The following is a 23,286-nucleotide window of genomic DNA, read 5'->3' on the forward strand; positions in this document are numbered from 1 at the left end:
ACAATTGTACAACTTTAATTCACTTGTAAAGATATTGGCTTATACGTTCATTCCGTTATAGGGATTTTTGTTTATGATTCCTGACTTTTGTCATAAATTTATTCCTGGTTTTCAAGGAGGAGTACAAGAAGGTGCCATTTCACCTGCTGGTAAGACCATTTTTATTATATCAAGTAATAAAAATAAAGGAAAAATGAATGCCTCAAAACAATTATCTGCTAATTCAGCATGTTTCTAATTAAATGATACAATCACTGATCCCTACCATATGTTGGCCTACATTTCCCTCTCACCCTCAGTTGTTCCTAGAAGTCTTTTTGTCTTACACTTGGAGATATGTAATGTTGCTTTTCTCTGTTTTGAAATGCCTTGGACCTTGCTGATATATAATCACACACACACACACACACACACCCATATTCATTGCTTGTAACCTGTGTCTATCTTCTTCAAACCTTCTGGGACAGGGCTGAGCAATTAATTTTTCCAAGGGGTCACATGAGAAACTGGGACTTTTGTGGAGGGCCAGACCAATAGGACTGTGAACGTGTGTAAACATGCACTCATGCACATATATAAATTGGGGAAAAAACTTGTTAGCTTCAAAATAAAAGCAATGAGGTTTTATTGTATGCGTGGTAAACACTTATTTACATTTTATTTCTAATTTCCAATTGATCTCATGCAAGCCTGACAGGGACAGCCAAAGGGCCAAATGTGGCCTGGTGGCCATAAATGCCCAGGTTTACTCTGGAGGGATGAGTCCTCTCCCCCTGCCTCCAACAAGAAGTCATGAACTGTGGCGGCACAGTGGTTAGAATGAAGTATTGCAGGCTAATTCTGCCAACTGCCAGCAGTTCAGTCCTGACCAGCTCAAGGTTGATTCAGCCTTCCATCCTTCCGAGGTTGATAAAATGAGGACCCAGATGATTGATCCCTTCGTCTCCCAGCACCCAAACCCAGAGGAGACAGCTGTCCTTTGGTCTCCCCGTAAGGAGCTACTGTCTGGAGCACATGTGGTTGATCTCCTGTACTCTCCTTGTTCAGAGAGGTTCTAAAGAATCAATCTACTCACTGGTTCCTCGGTCTTTGCCGCACTTGTGTTTAGCTCCTCATGCCTTCCCCATAAAGCCTATTGTTTTCTGTTTCTGTTTTCTGTCATCCAGAGTTCTTTTGGAATTGTCATGCTCTGTTTCCTTTCAGGTGTAGTACTCAAATATGAGATAAACGGACTACAAGCCTGGCTTATAACACATGCCCTCTGGTTTGCAAATGTTTACTACTTCCAGTGGTTCTCACCCACCATCATTTTTGACAACTGGATTCCAATCTTGTGGTGTGCAAATATTCTGGGCTACTTAACGTCCATATTTGTTTGGTTAAAAGCCTACTTCTTCCCTTCTAATGCAAAGGATTGGTATGTTGATTTTATCTATATTTTATATTACTATAAATGTGATGATAAATTGATGAGGACTGAATGTTTTTTTCTGATCAGTAAAGCTAAATAATCCAGAAGCTATTTCTTTGCCTTCCTTGCTATTGTACTATTACTTGCTACTGAAGATCATAAATATCTAAGTGTGTCATTTCAATTCCTAAGGTCTGATGATGTTGGAAAATTATTTCTGTGTCCAGCTTATCATATACAGATTCTGCCTGCCTGTCTTGAGCATTAAGGTCTTCTAATTGGGGGGGGTCTCATAGGGTAACCATGTTTTTATATCAGAAATGTCCCCTTCAAGTGTCTTAAAAGAAACAGTTATTCAGTCACTCTTAAAGAAGATATGCCTGGAACTATTGTCTTATTTCCAGTATCCCCTTTTTGAGCAAGGTTCTTGAGAAGGTGATGACTTTTCAGCTTTATGCATTCTCAAAGGATATGAATTATGTGCACTCATTCCACTTTGATACCATTCTGGTTTTGACATTGAAACTTGTTTGTTCTGACAGATGATGTGCTCTGGAGAAGTGCAATTTTGTTGGAACAAATCCTAGATATCTTGGCAGCTTTTGATACCATTGGTATGATATCATTCTGAATCGATTAGCTAGATCAGAATGTTCTTCTTAATTAGATTTATTCTATCTCCTGAATCAGCTCCAGAGAACAGCGTTATGGCGCTTGCGTTCAGTCTTGTAGGCTGTTAAGTTCCTTCTCTCAACTATGTTGTTTAGCGTTTATATAAAACTGCTAACTAGGTCATTAGAGGATTAGAATTAGGTGCTATTAGCATACCGATGACAGCCAACTATATTTCTTCATTCTCAGAGTCAGGTAAGATTGCCGACATTGGACTACAACTAGTTACTATAATGGCCTGTATGAAATTCAGTATCTTGAAGTGGAATCCTGACAAAATTGTCTTTATGAATTGATATTTTGTGAAGCCAGAAATTAAGTGTCAACACTGCTAACATCGGATGTTTTTGCATTGACAACAGATGGAAATGCAGGCATTTTCTCTATTGCTTTTAGAATTAGTTGCTGCTGGGAGGGAGAATAGGGATAAGAGTCCAGTTAATCATAACAATAATAACTTAATCTTGGGAACCCAAGGACACTGGACCCAGAGCTGATAGTGTTTTGACGAGCTGTGGAGAAAGCCTGTATTCGACCTAATTGGGGAATGTGGTTTATGAATGTTTATTGGGGGGAAGGAATTGCACTTTGTTACTTTGTATCCAGGGGAGCAGAATTTAGTTTCTGGTTTCAACTATGTAGTGCTGATAATTTGTTTCTTGAATAAAAGATTCTTTAAGGTAAACAATGCCACAAAGTTCTTTTGAAGAGTTTCATCTATCGGAACCATGACATTAAACCAGAAACTAGAAATTTTAACTATCTTGGGGTCCCGAGCCCCAGTCACTGTCCCTAGACTTGAGGGATAGACCGACAAAGATTTAGGGAAGATTCCAACATGGAAAAGGGAGTGATGCCTGAAACCAGCACCCTGGCATTGGCTGCTACCTCAGGTCTTCCATATGGGAGCAAGACCCAAATGGCGAGGACACGATCTGGTCATTGGAATGGACCTTCCCCAGTGGAGACTCAAGACACCTCGAGACGGCTTTGCCACAATCAAGTGGTTCGAAGCCAGATGAGGTAGAGCTGCAAAGATGGATTTCCCACAAATCGCATTCCCCAAACCAGTGGAGAGCCATGAAATCAACTACTGCTGAGGACTCTGGTGAGTGGAAGTACCAGTCCATAGTCAGTCAGTGGAGAAGTTGGTGGAAAGATTTAAGGAGCTGGAGATGAAAAGTAGGGAACAACTTTCCTGTTCTCCATATGTGAGCAATTATGATGATCGGCAAGGCAGCCACCAATTCATGCCGAAGGGAAGCCCCAGCCCTACCTGCATAGGTCAAGTGGCTTCCCCGTCCACAAAGCCACCTATCATAACCTCCAGTCCCGTGGGGAGGGACAACTCCAGTTGTTGCCCCTCCAAAAGCCCAGACTGCCATCGGTGAGACAATAGCCTGAGCCTTCACTGGGACAGATGAAGTGTGGATCAATGTACCTGCCAGCCACCCAGCCCGAGGCCCATACAGCAGTGGGGAATGCCGCAGCCCCCAAACATGCAGCAGCAGATGGGGGCCTTGGAGGAACTGGGGGGTGAATGCAGCATCTCCAATCATGCAGCAACTGCTGAGGGGCCCACAACCACTGGAGATCCTGCAAGAACCACCGCCGGGGTCGCAAGGGGGCCTACAACAGCTGGGGATACCACAACCGCTTGCAAGTCAGCAACAGTGGGGGTGGCAACAGCCCCCGAACATGCAGTAAACACTGGGAGGCCTGCAGAGCTGGGGGTGCCATTCCAGCAGCCTCTGAGATCATTGGGGGTCATATAGCAATTGGGGATGCCACAGCCGCTAGCAGCACAGCAACAGACGGGGTGGCAACAGCCCCCGAATGTGCAACAACCGCTGGGAGGCCTATAGCAACTAGGGATATAGCAGCCACCACAGGGAGGCCAGCAACCGTTTGGGGTGCAACATCCACAGTGGGCAGGCCAGCAACCACCAGGAATGTAGACTCCCTGGGGAGCATAGCAACCACTGATGGTGCCACCCCTTAGACCAACTTTCGATGGAGACTCGTAGAAGCTGATCTTCTTCCTCAACCAGGTGCATTCCCACGTGAACAACTGTGCCTATTTTTACCCAAACCCAGCCACTATGGTCGACATGGTTGCATCCAACTGAGAAGGGGAAGCATCCAAGTGCTTAGAAATAGGTGGGCACTGGGAGTTCATTCGTTTCATGGTGGCTCCAAAAATGACTGAGGCTGTGATCCTAGGGCTAGCCTAGTTAGACAAATGGAATCCATTTATCTGGTGGGAGAAGGGAATGAAGACTGTAAGGTTACCTATAGGACCCAACATCCCCAACTTGACGGATGTTACAGGAGAGCTCAGCCCACCTAACAAGCTGGTGTAAATAGCTGCCCTGTCTCACCAGGCGAGCCACTCATCCCCAGCGAGTACCGGGACCTAGCGGAGGCATTTAGTCAGAAAGAATGCAACACCCTGCCTCCCCATTGACCCTATGATTGCCCCAAACCAAGAATTTATGCTATGTCCCCCCTTGAAATGGAGGAGATGCAGCAGTATGTGGACAAGAACCTAGTGAGAGGATTTATCGAACAAGCCAAGTCTGCCATGGGAGCTCTGGTGCTATTTAAAAAAAACACAGGTCAATTAGTCTCTGCGCAGACTATAAAGGTCGGAATGCTGTGAGCATGGAAAACAAATACCCCCTCCCCCTCCTGAAGGACTTACTAACCCACCTGGCAAAGGGGAGTGTCTTCACTAAGTTGGACTTGAGAGAAGCATATTACCGGGTGAGGATAAAGGAGGGAGGTGAGTGGAAGACTGCTTTTAACTGTCCCATGGGGAACTACCAATTTAAAGTCATGCTGTTTGGATTACAGGGGACTCCAGCTGTCTTCATGCAGCTGATTAATCAGGTACTACATGACCATTTATACAAAGGGGTTTTGGTGTATCTTGATGACATCCTGATATACAGCACAAATATGACTGACCACGTAAAACTAGTGAGAGAAGTGTTAAAGAAACTGTCGAATGCCAAACTGTATGTTAAACTATCAAAGTGTGAGTTTCACCAGGCTCGACTAGCTTATCTTGGCTACAGAATTTCCAGTGAGGGCATTGAAATGGGCCCAACCAAAGAGAAAGCCGTAACTGAATGGCAGCCCCCAAAGACTCGAAAACAGCTCGAGAGCTTTCTGGGTTTCGCCAACTTCTACCATCAGTTCATCCCCTCCTTTGCTGAAATTGTCTTACCCCTTACGGAATTACTGAAAACAGGCAAAGAGGGAGGAAAGCCGTGTCCAGGCCAACCACTAGCATGGAGTATGAACTGTCAAACTGCTTTTGAGAATTTAAAAACACTATTTCTGGTCAAACCGGTCTTAAAGCATCCTTGCCCAGGGAAGCCCTTTGTGATTCAAGCTGATGCCAGCGATGTGGCCGTTGGAGCTGTGCTACTGCAAAGGAACCAGAGTGGAACCCTACAACCCTGTGCCTACACCTTGAAAAAATTCACTGAGTGTGAGAGGAGATGGGCTGTGTGGGAAAAGGAAACCTTCACGATCTGTTGGGTGACACTATCTAGAAGGAAACAAGGTGCCTTTCGAGGTGTGGACTGATCACAAAAACCTGGAAGCACTGAAAACTCCTCACCAATTGTTCCCGAAACAAGTACGATGGGTGCAATACTTTAACCATTTTAATTTCACCCTAAGTACATACTGGGAGGAAAAAACTTCTTAGCTGATGCTTTATCCAGATTGCCCCAGTACAAGAGCCAGCATGAAGAGGTTAATGAAGCAATTATCTCCACTCCACAAACTGCTTCTCAACTTACGCTGCACAGAGTCTCACCTTCAAGAGCCCCTAACCCCCGATGACCCTCGGACAAAGAAAATAAAATGAGAGCTCCTCACCGACCAACGGTTCAAGGACAATCAAACCTCCCTAACATGCTGGAATGGTTTGGCTTGCAAGGGGGGAAAGCTGTACTTGCCCAAGACCCTCCACCTTAATGCGCTCTGACACGGCCATGCTGTAAAACAGGCTGGGCACTTTGGATATTTAAAAACACTACACCTCATCCGCCGGCAATTTTGGTGGCCGGGATTGAAACAGAACATGGAAAACTATGTTCAGACTTGTGCTGTATGTGCCACCATGAAAAGAATTCTGGGGAAACCATCTGGGTTATTACAACCGGCGGCAGACCCTTCCCAAACATGGGAAGAAATTGTTATGGATTTTATAGTAGACCTACCTGAATGTAGGGGAAATACGGTCATCTGAACTGTGATAGATCTGTTTTCAAAGTAGGCTCACTTTATTGCCTGCAAAGGACTCTCATTTGCTCAGTGACTAACCAAGATGTTCCTGAAACACATCCACAGGTTGCATGGTGCACCAAATCAAATACGGTAATCTCTGACAGCGGGGGTGCAGTTTACAGCTACCTTTTGGAGGAATTTTCTTAAACTAATTGGCTCATCTCAAGGACTATTGTTGGCCTTTCACCCATCTACCAATGGGGTGGCTGAATTTGCAAACTCAATAGTGTAACAATTTCTCTGATGCTCTGTGGATTATCAACAAATGAACTGAACTGAGCTCCTCCCTTTCGCAGAGGTGGCTTACAATAACTATGTTCATAGCAGCACCAGCTTCATACCTTTTAAAATGGCTACAGGGAAAGAGTTCAGCCCAATACCCGAATATCCTCAGTGACCCTCCGCTTCCTAAACTCTTGATCAATGGATGAGGGGTGGGAAGAAGTCTGGAAAACCACAAAAACTGCTTTGAAAAAGGCTTCCAAGACATATAAAAACAGGCACATTAAAAAAGGCTCCTCAAAGGACATTCCAAGTTGGGGAAAAGGTTTGTTTGTCCACAAAATATTTATGGCTTAAATTACCCCAATGGTCATAAAGCGTGTCACCCATGTGACCAATCCAATTTTATAACATTTTTTGCAGTGGTCATTAAGTGAGTGCCACAGTCATAAAATTATTAGTGCGCTCATTAAGCAAACACATTCAGTATGGGGCATTTTTGCTGAAAACTGGAAGTAAATGCCAGATTTTAGCAAAAACATCATAAATTGTGGCCATATGACCGCAGGATGCTGTAAAACAGCCATACGTGCAGGCAGGTTACCAATAGTAATAGCACCTAGGCTTATACACCACTTCACTGTGCTTTTCAGCCCTCTCTAAGCGGTTTGCAGAGTCAGCACATTGCCCCCAACAATCTGGGTCCTCATTTTACTGACTTGGGAGGGATGGAAGCCTGAGTCAATCTTGAGCTGCTCAGAATCGAACTTCTGGAGTGAGCAATGAGTTAGCTTGCAGTACTGCATTGTAACCAGTGCACCATCACCAAGCACCTGAAATGCGGTCATGTAACCATGGGTGGGGCAGCCATCAGAGCTTTGAACCTGTACTTTGCGGGGGATTTGTCATACTTTGAATGGTGACTTGTAAATCAAAGACTACTTGCATTGGCTTCCGATACATGCACGTGATGCTTCCGAACGTGCAGCAACAGTCTGCTTCCTGCTGCCCATTTCTTTCTTTTTGGGAGGATCCTGAAAAGGGTCGAAAATTGCCCTAGAGGGGTGATTACCAAGAGGAGGACTTCCCTGCGATGGCGGAAGGGCAGCAGCCCTCTGCTGGAATCCAGGATCATCTCCTTTGGCCCAAAGAAGAAGAGACCGGCCATAAAGATGGCTGCTCACTAAGCTGCTCCCTGCCAAAAGCCAAAAGCACTACCTAGCACTAAGAAGCAATCTGGAGGACCTGGGTGAGCTTTTACCTTTCCTATTCCTTTAACCATCTTCCTGTGGGACTTTCCTGAAAATCTCCTTCCCCATTTTTTGAAAAAACGGCGAATATCTACTTTGGGAACAAATCTTAAGCCCCCCCCATTTCGTTCAAGCTGAACTCGAACGTTCCCCCCATTAGGGTCCCCTTCGTGTTCAAACACAAAATAGAGCGCGAACTAGATAAGCTGGTGGCCCAGGGAATCTTAGAGCCCGTAGATGGGGGGAAGTGGGAAACCCCAATCGTCACCCCCCCTGAAATCCAATGGGGAAATTAGGATCTGCGCCGACTAAAAGTGTTCGGTGAACCGCGCCCTAAACCCGCACGCTTACCCATGGTCAGCCACGGTCAGCCACGTTCTCGCTTCCCTCCAAGGCGGCGCCATCTTTGCGAGGCTCGATCTTGCGCAGGCATACCAGCAACTCACGGTTACCAGGGAAACAGCTGACATTCAAACTATAGTAACACACAGGGGAGCGTTCCGGGTGAACAGGCTGCAGTTTGGGGTCAGCGGTGCTCCTGGCATTTTCCAGGAAGTTATGGAGAAGATACTCAGGGGCATCCCAGGAGTCTGCCCCTATTTTGATGACATCCTGATCGCAGGAGCGTCAGCAGAAGAGTTGGCAGGTAGGCTCAGGGAGGTACTGTCCAGGCTGCGCACAGCTGGCCTGAAACTAAAGAGGGAGAAATGCAGCATAGGTGTTCCCTCCACAGAATTCTTGGGATTCAGGGTAGATGCCAAGGGAATCCACCCCACAGAGTCCAAGGTGAGGGCCATCAAACTAGCACCCACACCCAAGAACAAGGCAGAGCTACAGGCATTCCTGGGCCTGCTGAACTTCTACCATGCATTCCTCCCACACAAGACAGCCATTGCAGAGCCACTCCACAGGCTACTGGACAAACAGGCAGCATGGGTCTGGACTGCCGCCCACAACCAAAGCTTCAGGGCTTTAAAGGCACTACTGTCGGATAAGTCCACAGTAACCCATTTCATCGAGACAAAGCCCATATGCATCACATGCGATGCATCCCCTTACGGTGTGGGCGCAGTACTCAGCCACCTCGAGCCCAATGGGGCGCAAATTCCCATAGCATACTATTGCAGGACGCTGTATAGAGCGGAAAGAAACTACGCCCAAATAGACAGAGAAGCACTGGCAATCATGGCAGGAATCAAAAAATTCCACAATTATCTGTATGGCAGGGAATTCACTGTCTACACAGACCACAAACCACTCCTAGGCCTGTTCACAACGGACAGGCAGACCCCCCAAATCCTGTCCCCCAGAATGCTCCGGTGGTCCATCTTCCTTGCAGCCTACAATTGCAAATTGGTGCACAAGCCAGGGAAGGAGATGGGCCACGCAGACGGCCTAAGTAGGTTACCCATTGACACCCCCGAACCAGACCCAGCACCAGCAACACAGATCCTAGCCCTGCAGGAGCTACCAGAATGCCCACTCCACGCCAAGGACATTGCCAGCAACACAGCCACCAACAACATCATGAGCAGGGTACACTCATGGGTTCACACAGGTGGCAGGACAAGTCCCCGGGGCCTGAGTTCCAGGCCTACTTCACCAGGCGCAATGAGATCTCCACGCACAGGGGTTGCCTCCTCTGGGGGAGCAGGGTCATCATTCCCACCGCAGTACAGGGCAGAGTATTGGACTCCTTACACGAGGGATACTCGGGGGTGGTTAGGATGAAGGCCCTGGCCAGAAGCTACCTCTGGTGGCCAGGGCTGGACAAGGACATTGAGGAACGGGTCAAGGCCTGTTACACGTGCCAGAGATCCAGGCCAGAGATGCCACACGCACCCGTGCAAAGGTGGGAGGCCACACACACACCCTGGTCCCACATCCACATTGACTATGCAGGGCCATTTCAGGGCCAACTGTTCTTGGTAGTAGTGGACAGCCACTCCAAGTGGCTGGAGGTAGTCCCTGTTCCCAACATGACCTCGGGGAGGACAATCCAGGTGCTCAGAGCTCTCTTTGCCACACACGGCCTCCCCGACGTAATTGTGTCTGATAACGGGTCTCAGTTTACCGCTAATGATTTCCAGGCGTTCTTGAAGGCGAACTGGATTAGGCACGCCACCTCCGCGCCCTTCCATCCATCGACCAACGGGCAAGCGGAACGGATGGTAAGGACGACCAAAGACGCACTCTGGCGCATCATCAGCGGGGACTGGCATCACAGACTGGCGAAGTTCCTACTCGCCCAACACATTACACCATGCGTTGCTACCGGGAAGAGCCCAGCAGAACTGCGGTGGGGACGGCGTCTCATCACCAAACTGGACCGTTTACACCCAGACTGAGTAGCAGCCGAGGCGGTTAGGCCACCACCATCAGCAGCAGCAGCAGCATCTTCATCGCAATCATCACCAGCGCACAGAGTTCTCAACGTGGGGGACCTGGTCTGGGCGAGGAACTACGGGGCAGGGCATCCATGGGTTCCAGGGACAGTGGTGGAGAAAACTGGACCCCTCTCTTACATCGTGGGGGTGGAGGGGGACAGACACGTAAGGCGACACATCGACCAGCTCAGAGGAAGGGTCCCTGAGCGCACCACACATGCCCAACAGGAGAGCCACACCCCAGGAGAGGTCAGCCCAACCAGAAACAACACAGAGCAGGAACCAGAGGAGGAGGGCCTCCTGAACCCAGCTCTGTTCAACCCAGCACAAAGGCCCCAAGAACCAGCTGTCCAAGCCCAGGGCCAAGCCACACCCAGACAGTCCACCCGGCCCCACAGGACACCTGCCTACCTGGCGGACTATGTGTGCAAGTGATCTCCACACAGTTACATTGTTTTTTTGTTGTTGTTGGTTGTTGTTAACATACAGTGTACATAGTTGTAGCTAGTTGCAAATTGTTATCATTGTTATGTGGTTCTTCTCTAAGGGGGGAGGAGTGTTATGTATGCAGGCACGTGCATAGCAACAGCCACCAGGGGGCATTGGCCTGAACGGTTTTGGCGAGAAACCCAGTTTCAGTGGGAAACCTAGGGCCAACCCCATTGGCTGTCTGCTTACCTGGCTAGGTATTTAAGGAGGCCAGGTAACCCTCATCCCTCAGTACGCTACCCCCTTCCAATAAAGAGCTGAACACGTACTCCGGCTGGCGTCTCTTCCTTGCATCGGACCCACTACACAATAAGTATAGGCTATTTTAGAATATTTTATTGCAATTAGATAAAATCTAAAAACAGGTTATTGATATGTATTAGTAAAAATATATTTTAAATTTTGTTGATTGACTAGGTTATAACTAGAAGTGTACTAACTTGCTTATTTTGACTATATAATCACTAAGGGAATTAGAGAGGGCATCTCTATTGATGTAATCTGAACTATTTACAACTGGTTATTTCTTATTTTAACTACCCAACCTCCATATTGTTTCACAAATACATGTTTATGTAAATATTAAAAAATCAATAAAACTTGTGTGTATGTGTATATATACACATACATGGGGGGCCGCATCAACATTCGGGAGCACGCCCCCGCTATCTTCAAGAGATGGCGCACTCCAACCCCCCGGATTTACCCCGTATTCCTGGGAGTGGCGATGAGCAGGCCCCTGAGCTCAGGCTGGTGTACCTTAATGCCAGATCAGTAGTTAATAAGGCTCCCCTTATCCGAGAGTTGGTTGAAGAGGAGCATGCCGATCTGACTTGCATTACTGAGACCTGGTTGGGCCCAGAGGGAGGTGTCCCTCTGACTGAACTTTGCCCACCAGGTTTCCATGTGCTTCACCAGCCTCGGGCTCAGGGAAGGGGTGGGGGTGTTGTGGTGGTTGTAAGGGAGACCTTGTGTCCGCAGGAGGCTACCGTTATTCAGATATTCGGGTGTGAGTCGCTCCTCCTGATATTTGGCCCTGGGGTTCAGTTGGGCTTGTTGCTGGCATATCTTTCGCCTACCTGTGTAGCAGCAGCCCTGCCCAAGCTCCTCGACACCCTCTCTGGGTTGGTGGTTGAGTTCCCCAGACTTATGGTTCTGGGGGACTTTAACCTGCCATCCCTGGGAGGTTCGTCGGGGTTGGCTTGGGGGTTTATGACCTCCATGATGGCCATGGACCTGATCCAGGTAATTCAGGGCCCGACTCATGAGGGTGGGTCACACACTTGACCTTATTTTTCTATCTGGACGGTGGCTTGATGATCTGGGAGGGGGATCTCCAGCTATTACTCCCTTGTCATGGACCGATCATCACCTCCTGCGGCTGGCCTTCCACTTCGCCCCCCGTCGCAGGGGTATGGAACCGACCAGGTGGTTCTGTCCCAGGCGCCTAATGGACCCTGAACAGTTCCAGATGGCGCTTAGATCTGTGCCTGCTATGTTCACTCACAGCCCGGTCGATGCCTTAGTGGAAGCCTGGGAAAGGGCAGCCATGGAGGCACTCAACCGCATTATTCCCATGCGGCCCCTGACCCGGCGCAGATCCCGGCGGGCACCATGGTTCTCCGTGGAGCTCCGGGAGATGAAGTGTCTGAGACGGAGCCTAGAGAGCTGTTGGAGGTCCAGCCGGTCTGAGTCTGATCGATTGTGATTAAGAACCTTCATGAGGTCTTATCTCGCAGCGATGGAGGCAGCGAAGTCTAATTACTTCGCTGCCCTCATCGCGTCCGCAGATAATCGCCCGGCCGCCCTGTTTGGGGTGACTCGCTCCCTCCTGAATCAGAAGTGAGGGAGGAGCCCCTGCAGGGTCGTGCCGAGGAATTTAGTCAATATCTGGCGGATAAAATCACTCAGATTCGGGCTGGCTTGGACTCCGACTGGGCAGAGTCTGACGACGGGGAATCGAGCGGTCTTGGGAATATTACTTGGGAAGAATTCGATCCTGACTCTGGAAGAAGTGGACAGGATCATGGGAAAGCTGAGTTCCACCACTTGTTTATTGGACCCGTGCCCCTCCTGGCTGGTTTATGCAGCTCGGTAGGGGACACGAGGCTGGCTCCAGGCAGTAATAACTGCTTCTTTGAGAGAGGGCAGCTTCCCCGCCGCCTTGAAGGAGGCGGTGGTGTGGCCCTTCCTCAAGGAGCCTGCCCTGGACCCGGCCTATAACTATCGTCCGGTCTCCAACCTTCGCTTTTTAGCGAAGGTTGTTGAGAGTGTGGTGGCTCATCAGCTTCCTCTGTTCCTGGAGGAAGCAGATTATCTTGACCCATATCAATCGGGCTTTAGGCCCGGGTACAGCACAGAGACGGCATTGGTCGCACTGGTGAATGATCTCTGGCAGGCTCGGGACAGGGGTTCCTCTTCTGTCCTAGTCCTATTAGACCTCTCAGTGGCTTTTGATACCATCGACCATGGTATCTTACTGCGGCGCCTCAGGGGGTTGGGAGTGGGTGGCACTGTTTTACACTGGTTCTCCTCCTACCTCCTGGGTCATTTGCAGTCAGTGTTGGCAGGGGGACAGAGGTCGGCCTCGAGGCCTCTCGTTTGTGGAGTCCCTCAGGGGTCGGTCCTCTCGCCCCTCCTGTTCAACATCTATATGAAGCCGCTGGGTGAGATCATTCATGGTTTTGGGGTGGGGTATCATCAGTACGCTGATGATACCCAGCTTTTTATTTCCACCCCAGATCAACCCAGTGATGCCCTCTCTGTGATGTTCCGTTGCCTGGAGGCGGTGAGGGTCTGGATGGGGAGGAACAGGCTTCGTCTAAGACCGAGTGGCTGTGCATACCAGCATCTCGGGTTGTCCATTCTATTCTATCTTTATCTATAGGGGGTGAGGTGTTAACCCCCGTTGATAGGGCTCACAACTTGGGTGTCCTCCTTGATTCACAGCTCAGTTTTGAAGATCATATAGGAGCTGTGACCAGGGGGACTTTTGCCCAGGTTCGCCTGGTGCGCCAGTTGCGGCCCTATTTGGACCGAGATGCCCTACGCACAGTCACTCATGCGCTCGTGACCTCTTGGATAGACTACTGCAACGCTCTCTACATGGGGCTGCCCTTGAATACCACTCGGAGGCTCCAGCTGGTTCAGAATGCGGCCGCGCGAGTTGTGATGGGGGTCTCCCGATACTCCCATGTAACACCTCTGCTCTGCGAGCTGCGTTGGCTTCCAGTTGTCTTCCGGGTGAGATTCAAGGTGCTGGTGATGACCTATAAAGCCCTAAATGGCATGGGTCCGGGTTATTTACGGGAGTACCTTTTGCCGGCGTTAACTTCCCATCGTCCTGTGCGCTCCCACAGAGAGGACCTCCTCAGGGTGCCGTCAATCAGGGAATGTCGACTGGCGGCCCCCAGGGGGAGAGCATTCCTGCCCTCTGGAATCAGCTTCCTGTTGAGCTCCGGATGGCTCCCGACCTTCGCTCTTTTCGCCGCGACCTGAAGACTTGGCTATTTGAACTTGCCGGCCTGGACTGATGGACTGGGATTTTAGATCTTAAATTTTAAAAATTTTAAATTTTAGAATGTGTTTATTGTTTAGGGCTATTTGGTTTAATTTCATTTTATTTTTTGTATATTTTGTATATTATGTATATTATGTGTATATTATATATATAAAGACTACTTTCATTTACCCTGGAGCCAGGTCAATACTGATGTTATCCACCTTTTGGAGTCAGTTGAAGATTCTTTTGGTAATGAATGTCAGCTCTTATCTGGAAATTATGAAGGCCAATATGACTTTTATTATAAGGTTACAGTAACAAGAACCTTGAAAGTCTGAATATTCTACCCCAGGGGCCTTCAAATGTGGCCCTTTTATGACTTGTGGACTTCAACTCCCAGAATTCCTCAACCAGCGTGCTCCCAGGAAATCTGGGAGTTGAAGTCCACAAGTCATAAAAGGGCCAGGTTTGAAGATCCCTGTTCTACCCCCTCCCTGCTTTTATCCTGAAAACATCATAGAGACTGGACAGCCATTTGCCTGAAATGGTATAGGGTTTCCTGCTTGAGCAGGGGGTTGGACTAGATGACCTCCAAGGTCCCTTCCAACTTTATATTATTATTATTATAAATCATATTTCTTCCTTAGACTCAGCATTGTATCTCACCATTGTATTGGTCTCCTCTTGTTCCTGAAGAGTTATTCCTTCTCCCCGTTACACTCAACAGGTTATAAATATCTGAAATGAAAATAAATAACATTGTTATTAATGTCAATTATTTGCATCAGACTAATCAGTAATGATGTCCATTTTGTTTGTGAGTGTTCTTGCAATTTCATTTGGTTTTCAAACTGATTGATGTACAAGAAAGTTTTGTTTAATACTCTTAATATTCTATTTTAGCAAATTCACTGGCAATTTCTTCTATGACTTCATGATGGGAATTGAATTTAATCCACGCTTGGGAAAGTGGTTTGATTTCAAATTGTTTTTTAATGGCCGACCTGGAATTGTAGGATGGACTTTGATTAATTTATCCTATGCTGCAAAACAACAGGAATTGTATGGACAAGTCACTAATTCTATGCTACTTCTCAATGTCCTACAGGTAAACGTTAACGAGGATTAATGTTAAGTGCTATCAATAACAATTTCCCCCAATTAATTTCCTCATGTGATACGTTATATGTTTGTGTGTGTGTGTTTGTGTTTGTGTGTATGTCCACACAAAAATACAGATGTATGAACTACATGCGCACACCACTTTTCCATCTGTCTGCAATTTAATCAGTCTCTTAACTCTTTCAGGAGGACTGTAGTTCCACAAATTTCTTCCTTATATAAGTACCACCGTTTACAAGATAATGCCCACAAAATTATTGGAATTGTGAAATATCTCAATATGCTGTTGATTTCAACCTCAAAATCTCATAGGTTCTCATATGAGAATAGCAAAATCTCATGCAATTGTTCACAAAACAATATTCTTGCACAAGATTTCAGAGTGAGATAGGTAACATCAGTGTTTTTTGGAATGATTTTTTTCCACTCATACCATGATGAAAACATTGAAAATCTCAATATAAATCATTATATTGGAAGGTAAATTGGAATGTTTCTCTGACAGTGCAGTAATAATTAAGCACTAACTTACAATAAAAAGTTAAAATTAAAGAGAACATTATCTATGGAGATTCTCAACCATCCAGGTCCCAAAATCATACTTTTCCAAAAGGCAACTGAACTTTCTTGGTTGTTAATTGAAAACTTTTTGCTTCTCATCCAAGAAACTTCTTCAGTTCTAAGTGAGGACAATGGAAGGATTTATGTTCTTTGCAGTGATTTGGTCATTAGCTCTTTCAGGGTTGGTTGGTAGGTCTCTGAGAGTAGTTGAGGCCACTTGGGGGTTTATCTATATCTCAGAGTCACTTGAATAAGAGTGCCAACGGCGTGGAATCTTTTTGGGACTGCTGAAACAACGGTATTGTAGTAGACAGGCATCAGGTAGCATCGTATTCCTCCCCCTCTGATAAAGGAAGGCTGTTCAGTTTTAACATAGATGACCTCTTTGACCCTTCTTTCAAACCAGTGGTCCTCTCTGTCTGGAATATGAACTTTGCTGTCTTCAAAAGTCTGACCCTTTAATTTCAGATGCAGATAGACTGCTGAATCCTGTCCTGATGAGTTCGTTCTCCTGTGTTGGGTGTGTCATGTTTGTGAAGAGTTTACTTTGTTTCTTCAATGTACCGGTCTGCACTTGTGTTGCTGCACTGTACTACATACACATTGCTCTGTTTGTGTCTGGGTGCTCTGTCCTTGGGGTGGACAAGCTTCTGCCTTAATGTATTCCTAGGTTTAAAGTGTGCAGGTATATTTTGTTAAAGGTACGCGGTGGCTCAGCTTGTCGATCAGATGGTCGGCAGTTTGGCGGGTCGAATCCCGAATGCCGCATAACAGAGTGAGCACCTGTTACTCATCCCAGCTTCTGCCAACCTAGCAGTTCAAAAGCACGTAAAAATGCAAGTAGAAAAATAGAGACCACTACGGTGGGAAGGTAACAGCGTTCCGTGCGCATTTGGTGTCGAGTCATGCCAGCCACATGACCACGGAGACGTCCTCGGACAAGCGCTGGCTCTTCGGCTTTGAAATGGAGATGAGCACTGGCCCCTAGAGTTGGAAACGACTAGCACGCATGTGCGGGGGAACCTTTACCTTTACCTTTTATGTATTGTTGGTTGAAAATCCTCTTGAGTTTTTCAGTTATTCCTGAATATAATTATTCCTATATTTTTGTTCCTTTCCCCCCACCCCTTTGCTGGTAGGTATACCTTCACCCTGATGGTATAGGATCCTGATTATTCCCAGTTTGTGGTCCAGTGGGTGGGGAGAATCAAAATGAAATTAGTGATCTTTGTATAGGTTTTCTGTGTACTTCAGTGTTGAGGCTTGATATGTACTTGCACAATCCAGGAAAGCCACACTATTTTCCTTAACTTCTTCCTGTGTGAAATTAATGTTTCTGTCCACAATGTTTATATGTTTGGTGAAGGATTCCACTTTCTGTGTTTTAATCTTGACTCAAGTGTTATCTACATACCTATACCCTTGAGTAGATGGAATCAGATGCTTGCATTGGATGCCTAATTCTACCTACTCACTGTGGATGACACTTGATTCAAGATTAAAACTCAGAAAATGGAAGTGGAAGCCTTCACCATAGGTTCACCCAGGAAGATGTTAAGGAAAATAGTCTGATCTTCCTGGATTGTGCAAATACACATCAAGGAATTCAGAAGCCTCATCACTGAAGTATACAGAAAACCTATACACTTATTTACATTTTCATTCTCACCACCCACTGAACCACAAACTGGGAATAATCAGGACCCTACACCACCGGGCTGAAGGTATGCCCATCACCAAAGAGGCCAAAGAGAAGAAACAAAAACATATCAAGGAAGAACTTGTGGCTATCCTAACTCGGCCTTCATGAAAATCACAAAAAGATCCAGCAAGAGCTCCTTCATAATAAACAAGGGAGAGAACAACAAACAGTAACGTTGTCATTCCATACGTTGCAAGGAATAAATGAAAAATTCAGAAAGATTTTCAACCAACACAGCATACATGTACACTTTAAACCCAGAATACATTAAGCGTATCTAGTACAAGGATAAAACACCCAGATGCAAACTGAGCAATGTGGCATGTAGCAATAGCACTTAGACTTATATACCACTTTACAGTGCTTTACAGCCCTAAGCCGTTTATAGAGTCAGCATATTGCTCTCAACAATCTGGATCCTAATTTTACTGACCTCGAAAGGATGGAAGGATGAATCAATCTTGAGCAGGTGAAAATCAAACTCCCAAATGGCTGGCAGCTGGCAGTCAGCAGAATTAACCTGCAATACTGTATTCTAAGCACTGCGCCACCATGGTGCAGTGCAGTAAGACATGCAGATCTGCGCATTGTGAAAACAAAACCACTTCACGAATGCATGACACCACACAGGAGAACAAACTCATCAGGACAAGATTCAGCAGTCCATCTTCATCTAAAAGAAAAGGGTCACTCTTTTGAAGACAGCAAAGTTCACATCCTGGACAGAGAGGACCATTGGTTTGAAAGAGGGGTAAAAGTAGCCATCTATGTTAAAATCCATCTTATCGGGGGGAGGGGGGTATATGATTCCATGTATCTCCTGTCTACAACCCAATACTTTCAGCAGTCCCCAAAATATTTCACACCTGTTTGCCCTCTGATTCAAGTGATTCTGAGGATATAGATAAACCACCGAGTGGCCTCAACTACTCTTGGAGAGCTAACAACCAACCCAGAGAGTGCTAATGACTAGATCAGAGGTCCCCAACCTTTTGGGCACCAGGGACCAGTTCCATGGAGAGAAGTTTTTCCGTGAACCAGAGGGTGTGTGGTTTTGTGTGCTGCCTGCATCTGGTGGATGGGGCTTTGCTTGTTTGTGTGGACTGGTTTCTGGCAAGCTGAGGCCAGGTACTGGTCCATGGACCGGGGGTCGGGGATCCCTGGACTAGATGACTAGAAAGAATATAAATCCTTCCATTCCCCTCCAGACAGTTAAAACTGAAGAAGCTTCTTGGATAAGAAATGAAACATTTTCAAAGAAAAAAACCCAAGAAAGTCCAGTTGCCTTTTGGAAAAAGCACCTTTGTGATAAAGAGGACATTGGAGTATCATGTTCTTCAGTTACAGGGCTCTATGAAAGCGCTGATAGAATCATTAATTTAGAATTTTAATTATTAATCCTATATAAATGTAATTCCAAAAACCATAACTTGCATTTTATATCTAGATAAATTTGAGCTTCTCTCTCTCTCTCAAAGATAGCATTTATTCACATGCCTATTTTTTTTATAAGTGTAATAATAATGTGCATATTTTTCAGGGTCTCTATGTTCTGGACTTTTTTTGGAATGAAACCTGGTATTTAAAAACAATCGATATTGCTCACGATCACTTTGGATGGTATCTGGCCTGGGGAGACTGTGTTTGGCTTCCCTATCTCTATACTCTGCAGGTATTTCATCATATGCGCTTACTCTGGTTTGCATTCAGCTGCTTCTAGAAACAGTCGAATTTTCCCCCCTTTAAGAAAGCACCTTGGGTATCACGATGGCTGTTCATCTTTAAGGATTTTTTTTTGAATGTTTGGGCCTACTGCTGCAGGGAGTAAACTGCCCTGGCAGTATTATTTGGGGGAGGTAATGGGCAACTCCTACTGTGATGGTTGCTATTATGTGGCAGTTGGAGGTTAGCTAGGAAAACAACTGGAAGCTGATGTTTTGTGTGGTAGCTCTAGGCCAGTGCCTGATAGCTGCATGCCAGAGTTGAAAAAGTGGAACACAGACTTTCAGAAAGAAACCAGAGCTGAGGAAAAGGGAGAGAGAAAAGGGGAGAGAGACAGAGACTCAAAGAATTTGGATGAAGAGACCAGAGACTGGTGAAACTAGGATGAAGTGGGGGGAAAATAGAAAATATACAAAAATGTGATGATAATGTGAGGTTGTTTAGGAAGCCAGCTGAGAGTGGAGATGGTGAGAAAAGAGTGGGTTGAAAGGTGATAAGAGATAGGGAAAGATACTGAAGAGAGCAGAACAGATTGGAATTGAAGGTGGAAGTGGTACAGGTAGTCCTTCTCTTACAACCATAATGAAGCCTACTCATTGCAGTCATAAAGTGGATATGATCAAAAAGGGTTGAAAAGGAGGAAGACCCCTTTAATGAAAGGTGGAAGAGACAGGTTCAGAAAAGGAGGCGAGATTGTCGTGCAGGAATACAAGCTAATTTGAGGGCTAATGGACATGGAACTCCGTTTCTATCTGTCCTATTTGCCATCATTTGCTCCCTAGACAATAAAATGGATGATCTGAAACTTGAACTGGCCACGAACAAGCAGTGTATATCAGAGGTAGTGGCCCTTTGAGAGCTGTATGGAACGAAATTTCATTTTGATGTATGCCGTTCGGTGTACATTCAAAGTGACAATAAAGTTCTTCTTCTTGTTGTTATATTATTATTATTATTATTATTATTATTATTATTATTATTATTATTATTATTATTATTATTATTATTACCTGCACATTGTGGTCATAAAGTGGGCCATAAAGTGGATGTGATTGATCCAATTTTATGGTCATTTTTTTTGTAGCAGCTGTAAAATGAACAGTGTGATCATTAAGCAAATTCATTATTCACTATTGGATGTTTTGCTGGAAACTGCAAGTAAACACCAATTTTTGGTAAAAACATCTCAAATCATGGTCATATGACATTGGCACTACAAACAGCCATGCTTGGTTATCAGAACTTCAGATGTAAATCCCTTTTTCAGGGTCCATTATAACTTCAGAAGGTTGCTAAGTGGCCAGTTGTAAGTTGAGGACCACTTGTAGTGTTGTTGTGAAGAAAGGCACTTGGCACAATTCTGAACCTGATAAGCTAGCAGATAAAGTAAGCAATGGCTATGAGTTGACAATGAATTGTCAGGTCAGGATTGCCGTGGCTGATAAAGATTGGAGATTGCTGGTGAAGTCACCTGTGGTCACTGGTGATTAGAAGGTGCATTTTGTTATTACAGAGGTATGATCCAAGTCTGGGTGAGAGACAGGGAAGAGTAGTAGGCAGGCCCCCTTGAAACAGAATAAAACTGCCCTGAAGTTGAGTAATGGGTCAGTCGGATGGGGTTCCAAATAGGTGTGGGAAAGGATCAACATGATTGTTGTGAATGTGGGGGAAGTTCACAGGCTAGCAAGAGTGGCTTTGGCTTCATATGTCTATGGCTTTTTCCTTGAAGACGTTTCGCTTCTCATCCAAGAGGTTTCTTCAAACTAAAGAAGCTTCTTGGTTGAGAAAGGAAACGTCTTCAAGAAAAACAAAGAAAGTCCAGTTGCCTTTTGAAAAAGCACCTTTGGGACTTTGGTTTCATAGCTGGAAGTTGGGATACAATAACAGGAGTTGAAAAGGATCTCATAGTCAGGGTTCCAGAGATTGACATGATTGGTCAGATCACTTTTGCAAACTGATCAAGTGAGCATCTAGCTTAACTATTGCAAAATCTTACAAGCCAAATTCTGGGCCCTGCTGTGGTTGTAGCAGCCATGTTCCTAGTGATCTCATTTGGTTGTGAATGAGCATAAGAACTTCTGAGTGCTAGTGAAACACAGTTAAGCACAGGGATGTGGCCTGTTTGAAATTTCCTTTCCTAAACTTTGGGTTCTTTAGCAGCTGTGAGACCAAGGCAAGAGGAGGGGAGTAATCAGAGGCCTTGCTCTGACTGTGAATGGAGGTTTTGCTCTATCTGCCTGTTTATTAGTGCAATTGTACTTTTTTCATTAAAATGTTTAGACTGCCAAAGCTCTCTGGGCAGTGTACAATAAAACACACAAAAACATAATGTAAAACATGTATGATAAGACCAAAATACCAAATAAAAACATCACATAAACTAAAAGCGTGGTACTGAAAAGCCAGTTAAAATCCTGCGAAAATGAAATGGTCTTCACCTAACACTAAAAGGATGATATTGTGGATGCCAGTTGAGCATCTCTGGGGCAGAAATTCCTAAGACGCATAGGGCCCTAAAGGTTAAAGTCAACGCTTTGAATTGCTTTGTGGATGAGGTTAGATATTGTGGAGAAAGTCTATGTGTTTGTTAAAAGTTGACACTGAGAACTTAAGCAAGAAACCAGATAATGTAAAGGAAAATAAAGAGTGCTGACTAAATCTGACAATATGTTAACATTTTTTTCATTCTTTTTTTTACCTCAGGGGTTGTACTTGGTCTATCATCCTGTCCAGCTTACCACCAGTTATGCAGTTGGAATTCTTCTAACGGGTTTGATGAGCTACTGTATTTTCAGAATTGCCAATCATCAGAAAGATCTCTTCCGTCGCACTGATGGCAACTGTAAAATATGGGGCGAGAAACCCCAATATATTGAATGTACCTACACATTAATCAATGGAACTAAACAGTACAGTAAATTGTTGATTTCAGGATTCTGGGGTGTGGCCCGCCATTTTAACTATACTGCAGACTTGATTGGCTCCCTGGCATACTGCCTGTGTTGTGGTTTTAATCATATTCTTCCTTATTTCTACATAATTTTTATGATTATTCTCCTGGTCCATCGCTGCATTAGAGATGAACATCGATGCTCCCACAAGTATGGCAAAGACTGGAAAAGATATACTGATGTAGTACCCTACCGATTCATTCCAGGGATTTTCTAAATGCTTATTTTAGACTTAAAATATTTTGCAAAAACAAGTTTGCAAATACATTTATCAGCAGTATTTTTGGCGCATATAATGGTGTATGATTTGCTTACTTCTTAATATGTTAAAATAACATATTTACAATAAAATAAAATACACATTATATAAACCTTTAAAAGTTATTTTTGTTTTGTTTTTTTAATGTTTCTTTTTGTACTGATTTGTTTTGCCTCCTCCCTGCCCCAAATTAAAAAAAAACAAACCCAGCCAGTAATTTCAGTTTTACTAATCTGGCTAAAGGGAAATTGTGATCTATAACTGCCAAGAAGATTATTTATATTGCCATGTGATGATTGTCCCATTATTGTACTTGCACTGAAGATTCTGGAGTCTTCAACACCCTCTAAATCCATACATTTCCATTTTGAAAATGATTGAGTAATGATAAACACTTCAATGAAAGTTTTGACGCACTGTATATCCAATGTAAAATAGGCCAACAGCATGTTAGGGATAATAAGTCATGGTATCGAAAATAGAGATGCCAATCTCATAATGTCCTTTTACGAACCATTGATGCAACCCTCTGGAATATTTTGTACAGTTCTGGTCACTGCACCTCAGAAAGGATATAGTGGAGCTAGAAAAGGTTCAGTAGAGGGCAACTAAGCTAACCAAGGGACTAGAACATCTTCCCTTAAAATATTAAAAAGAATAAAAACCTGGCACCAAATCAAACTTCTAAAGTTCAGATTATCTCCCAGCACATGACCGGGGAGGGGGGGGAA

General features: G+C 45.2%; 1 protein-coding gene across 4 annotated transcripts in view; it reads left to right on the plus strand.

The window, feature by feature from the left end:
* The window catches only part of LOC310635961 (7-dehydrocholesterol reductase-like), a 105,642-nt gene extending 82,691 nt beyond the window's left edge, over positions 1-22,951 (plus strand). For all 4 annotated transcript variants that reach the window (XM_083355358.1, XM_083355360.1, XM_083355361.1 and 1 more), the window contains 5 exons: positions 62-149; positions 1,204-1,417; positions 15,142-15,346; positions 19,164-19,295; positions 22,049-22,951. In XM_083355358.1, the coding sequence (XP_083211484.1) occupies positions 62-149; positions 1,204-1,417; positions 15,142-15,346; positions 19,164-19,295; positions 22,049-22,513 (1,104 nt within the window). In that variant the 3' untranslated portion in view covers positions 22,514-22,951. The remainder of the gene's footprint in view (positions 1-61; positions 150-1,203; positions 1,418-15,141; positions 15,347-19,163; positions 19,296-22,048) is intronic.
* Positions 22,952-23,286: the final 335 nt, after the last annotated feature.

The sequence above is a fragment of the Vipera ursinii genome, assembly GCF_947247035.1.
Source record: "Vipera ursinii genome assembly, chromosome: 1".
NCBI classification, from domain to species: domain Eukaryota; kingdom Metazoa; phylum Chordata; class Lepidosauria; order Squamata; family Viperidae; genus Vipera; species Vipera ursinii.